At 27.8% G+C, this 5645-nt stretch overlaps 1 protein-coding gene across 1 annotated transcript; it reads right to left on the reverse strand.

The window, feature by feature from the left end:
• Positions 1-3456: 3456 nt before the first annotated feature.
• On the reverse strand, positions 3457-4531 carry LOC105117331 (adenine phosphoribosyltransferase). Its single transcript, XM_011014951.1, has 2 exons — positions 3932-4531; positions 3457-3783 (listed from the first exon to the last, which is right to left on the reverse strand). Exons 1-2 carry the CDS (start codon positions 4421-4423, stop codon positions 3595-3597), a joined length of 681 nt encoding a protein of 226 aa, XP_011013253.1. The 5' UTR covers positions 4424-4531; the 3' UTR covers positions 3457-3594.
• Between the last annotated feature and the right edge of the window lie 1114 nt (positions 4532-5645).

A 5645-nucleotide genomic window follows, 5' to 3' on the forward strand; every position in this document is an offset into this window, starting at 1 on the left:
TTTTCAAAGATGACAACTGAATTCTGCCAGCAATCAGGTTTCGTGAAGAAATGAGTCCAAATTACGTTTCGAAGCTTCTAAACCGTCATCCAAGTTTTTATATCAGCAATTTAGCTCCTCTAAGTCAGAGTTTGAAGTTTTTATGCAAGAATATTTCTTCTTTTTAGGGAAAATAGTTATTGAAGTATTTAAATGTAAACTGTCAACTTAAGGGAGGACTACTTTGTAAAATAGAAACTAGGATTTCTTAGCATATAAAAAGAAAGAGAGAGGGGCGAGAAAAGAGGTAGCAGCTAGAAGTTAAGAAACACAAATTCTCTCCTCTACAAACCTAAAAATCATGCTCTCTTTATTCTTTAGGAATAGTTGTTCAATAGTTATGCAAGACTAAGCTCTCTTCTTGGTTGCAAGGACACAACAAACCTTCGGATTTCAAGAACCGTGAGATTTATTCTTCCTTTTATTTTCAGTTTATATTATGAATAAGTATGGTTGTTTTCCTATGAATATTTTCTATGATTGTTGTTGATAATTGCTAGAGCGGAACTCTAAGTTATTATTGTGAACAATTTATTGCTAAATTTGATATCAAAACCAGAGTTGTGATGTATGAACTTGTGAAGCAACTAAGCTTGATAATTGTGGTGAAACTACATTATTAAACTTAGAAAGAACACTCAAATATCTAGTTCTTAGGGCTGCCATTGAACTAAATCATTAATGCGGACATTGTGATTGTTTATTGGTTAGGGTTAATTATACAGCGGATATGTTAATTAACCAACATTAAGAAAAGATAAAAATTCAAAATATAAATTATAGTTTTGTTTTAAGGATCGGTTCTAATTCTCGTTGGTGGATGTGTGCTTTTGACCAAGGTTTGTTTTCTTGATAAATTTTTATTTTAATTGATTTTGTTTGCTATTTCAATTTCTTCTATATTTTAGATCATCACAAATCAAAACCCCCTAAATTGCATAACGTATGGCATAAGAAATCTGAACAAAATCTTTCTCGTGGGATCGACCCCTTGCTTGCTCTATACTATCTTGTGTGTTGTGTTTTAAGCTAGGGTAATTAATTTGTGCGACAACATTTACTAACGTTAGAGTTAGGAATAAAAAAATACCGATTTAAATTTATTTTGTTTTTATAGTTATGTAATATTTACCAATGTCTACGTTAGAAGTATTTGTAATTGAATATTTACTAGTACCAGAGTCAAGAATATTACACGCAAACCATCATAGTATAAACCAACAAAATGTTAGCAATTTATGACAAAATCAGCAATGCAGCCTACCTCAGGAATGACGTTTAAGGGGTGATAGTATCTTCCTTTTTGCGTGGCCAATCTCGTATCATAGAATCTCTACTGACTAGTCAGGGTTCCTAATGATCATAGCACTAGGTAACGACTCCTTAAACAAGACCATTCCTTATCAAATAATAGGATGCTAGAAATCCATTCTTTTCATGAAAATAAAATTTTTAAAGCCGTAACGATGTCCGGGTGTAATAATAACTAGCATTACTATTATTATTTTTTATTAGCATCATCATCATCATTATTATTACAACTATCACTATTATTATTATTATTGAAAAAATAAAAACTATGAACTTGATTTCAAGAATAAAATTGAAAATTATAAAAACTTTGATAAAAGAACCAAGAAAAACAATAAGAAACAAAAGAAGAGGGACCAAATTAAAATCCTTAGTATTATTATCATATATATTATATTACTTATTGTTCAATTTATATTTAAAGAAACTTATAATATAATTTAATCAAATATATTTAGTAGTTTTAATCACTTATAAACATAATATAATAATCATTTACCAAACATCGTTTTCACTCAACGCCATAATAACAATGTCATACATAGTACAACAAAATAGTCACTAAAATTGAATTATTATTTTGATCATTTACTAATAGAATTTAATTTTTTATTTTTTTCCTAAAACAAGGTATATTTATAATTGAGAATTTCAATTCATATATTTTTTATTGTTAATGAATTAAATATTTTTTAGGTAATTAATTGATTAAGATTATAAATAATGCCAAGGAAAATGAATCAATTTGAAAGAAATTTCTTCCTTTAGTAAAACAAATATGAAACTCATCTTGTTTTTATACCATAAGCATACTATAATTGATTGCCTGGGTTTGTATATAAAAATATATGGAAAAATGTTGATATTGTAAAGAAAGGTTATAGTTATCCATTACAATTACATATCAAAACCTTGGTTGAGATTTAAGTTTGAATAACTTAATCATTTCAGAATATATAATGCCCTTGTACTGATTCACTCTGTTTTTAATTTTTTTCTTTTAGTTTATTCTTTACCTCTATAATATATGTTTTTAATTTGTTTTTTAGTTTATTCTTTACCTCTATAATATATGTTTTTAATTTGTTTTTTAGTTTATTCTTTACCTCTATAATATATGTTTTTAATTTGTTTTTTAGTTTATTCTTTACCTCTATAATATATTTATGGCTCTTTATGTCACTTAGTTAAGAAACAAGCAAAATATAATTAGTTTTGGATATATAACACTTTTTTATAATGATTTGTATAAGTTTTTTTTTTTTCAAAATTCTTTCTCCTTTTTTTTTCATTTAACTTTCTTTCGGTTATCATTTTCTATTTTTTTCATAGAAAATAGGGATTCTATCTTTGGAATACATGATATTTTTTGTACAATTTTGTTTAAAATTTTAAAATATACTATTTTATATTTCTAGTTTGGTTTGACTTAATGAGATCATAACTTAAGATTCTATCCTTAGGATACATGATATATTTGTTACAACTTTGTTCAAAATTTTAAAATACATTATTTTATATTTCTAATTTGCTTTGACTTGATGAGATCATAACAACTTGGGAAGCTCTCATTGTTTTTCTTATCTCAATTTCTCAATGAAAATGATTCTTTTAAAAATTTTAATGCGAATAAATGAATATCACCAAATAATTCATTAGAAATATTAATTAAAATTTCAAAAGAATCAAGAGAAATTGATTGAAGTGATTTGAATATTTGAGTTAATAAGTAAATCTATCAAATGTCAAACTAGATTTTCGTGTATTATTTGAACCATATAGTTTTACCATATCTAAAACTATAGTAAAATTTTGTTACGATTCTGATTAGACTAAATACTAAATATTTCAAGTTTTTCATTTTTATTTGGTAGGAGTAAATTATCTAGATAAGAAATTAAATTTAGATTTAAAATCTAATAGCAAACAAGAAAAGAAAAAGAAAAAAAACTATGTTCTATATGATTTATGGATTCTTACACTGGAAACATTTAATTACATGTAAAGTTTTTATAAAGGATTGTTTACTTTCTAAAAATATCAATTAGAAAACAATTCTTTTTGCAAGGATTTCTTATGCCACAATAATCTTTATTATTCAAGTATATTTAAATTAATTTTTGGGCTTATTATTTTTTTTTTTAATGTTTAGTTTTACAGTAATAAGAATAAATTTTAATCCAATCATTGCATTGCATCGGGCTGAATTTGTTTCAGATTATTTTAATGACCTTGTTACATATATCATAGATCGCTATTGTAATAATCCTGGGATGTAGTAGTAGAAGAAGAAGAATAAAACTGTGATGACAAATCTTTAACAATTTGAACCAAACCTTTCAAGTCATTGCTCCCCAATTCAAGACAGTCCCTTAACAAATCACCCTCCACTACCTCTCTCTGTACAGTCTCCACCACCTCCTTTAATGGACCCTGCCCCCGTACCACCCAAAAGAAACGAAATAAAATAGCATTTAGCACCATAAACAAGTAAAAAAATTATAAAAAAAAAAATCAAACAAATAAAAACATAGCAGTATAAAATGCTTGAGATAACGTTACAAATGTTACTATTTATTACCGATTGATGAAACACTTTGACAAGCCGTCGTAACACCGACTGAGCAACTCTAAGGACATTTTTGTAATTCCCGGCAACCCAAGTGGCTCGCTCAATTTCCGATCCCGACCGCGTCAACTCACCCAGAAATCTCAGCAACTCATTCATCTCCGAAACAGCACCGTACAATTCCCTATAATCAAAATCACTCCAGGCGTAGTTTATAGCGTAATCCCAACCAACAGACCAAGACAATCCCCAGAACCCGAGACCCAACCCTCGCTCGAGCTTCTGCGCAATTAGCTTGGCCCGATTTGAACCTGAGATGTCACCGCGGGAAGCGCGGAGGTTGGAGACGCGGGTGAGGAGAGAATGGGAGAGAGAGAAAAGGCTTTTGTACTGAGAGTATGTACGGGAGAAGGAGAACGCGGTTGTTGTTACGGTGGTAGTGAGAAGGAGAAGGAGGAGGAGTAGGAGGTGGGTGGCGGAGAGTTGTGGTTTAGTTTTGGCCATGGATTGACGGAGGATGGTTTTTGCCCCCCTTCAATAAACAGGTGAAAGAGAAGGTCATAATAGGGTTGGTCTGTGCTTTTTTAACAACTGTTTCCAAAATCTATCTATTTTAAGGGTATAATATTTTTATATATAACAAAACAATTAAAATGATAAATAAATACATGTATTTATAGACTCAGTTTATTATTTATCGCTATAGTATAATAATGTTTTTCTTATAAAAAAAAATACTAATGGGTTTGTTTAAGACTATCAAAAATATATTTTCTACACCATATAAAACATACAATATAATCTTAAATTATTAAAATATATCATAAAATTATAAATATTTTTTTTCACAAATAATTCAAACACTTTCTAATTTAAGTAAAAAATTATGTAAAATTTAAATAATTTTAAAATACAATAAAATTATTAATATTTATAAAGTTTTATCATAAAAAAAATACAGGGATAGAGTTCATCGGTCAAAAACTCAAAAGGAAGAATATCATGTTGTAATACATTACATATATTATATATTTTTATTATACAAAAAGAAAATAGGTAAATTGTTGATTTAGGTTTGTTTGTTTTTGTCTTAAAAGTATTTTTTTTAATTTAAATTTTTTTATTATCTTAAAATTAATATGTTTTTAATATTTTAAATTATTTTAATGTGTTAATATTAAAAATAATTTTTTTAAAATAAAAAAATCATTAATATATATTTTAAAAAAAACAACTATCTTTTTTAGTAAAAATATGGTCGATTTTGCTATTATTCCTCCATTTTCTCATCAACCAAACGGAGAAACAAAACAAAGAAAAACCATAACTTTTTTAACCCTTGTGTATATTTTTCATAATTTATCAGCGACCCGACGAAGAAATAACATGGAAAAAGATCCAAAGTTTACAAGTCCATCTACATAAATTTCACTCCCAAGCAATCCATCACTGACAAAACCATTTTGAAACCAGATTTGAATACCAAGAGAAGAAATCAAAATGATGACAACAAAAAGAAGCCAAAAAGGCTAATGTTGCATGTAATTGGGATTCATTAATCAGATTAGAGATGAGGAAGAACCAGTAAGCGAAGCTTTGTTGTCGAAATCACAAATGGATCTTCATCGATCTTCTATTTTCTTTCTCTTGGATGCTACAAAACAGAAGGGATTCAAATGAGAAAAATGTATGATGAGAGGGAATTGAAAAGCTTTTTCTCACTGGA

Source organism: Populus euphratica, unplaced genomic scaffold (genome assembly GCF_000495115.2).
Source record: "Populus euphratica unplaced genomic scaffold, PopEup_1.0 scaffold1308.1, whole genome shotgun sequence".
NCBI lineage: Eukaryota > Viridiplantae > Streptophyta > Magnoliopsida > Malpighiales > Salicaceae > Populus > Populus euphratica.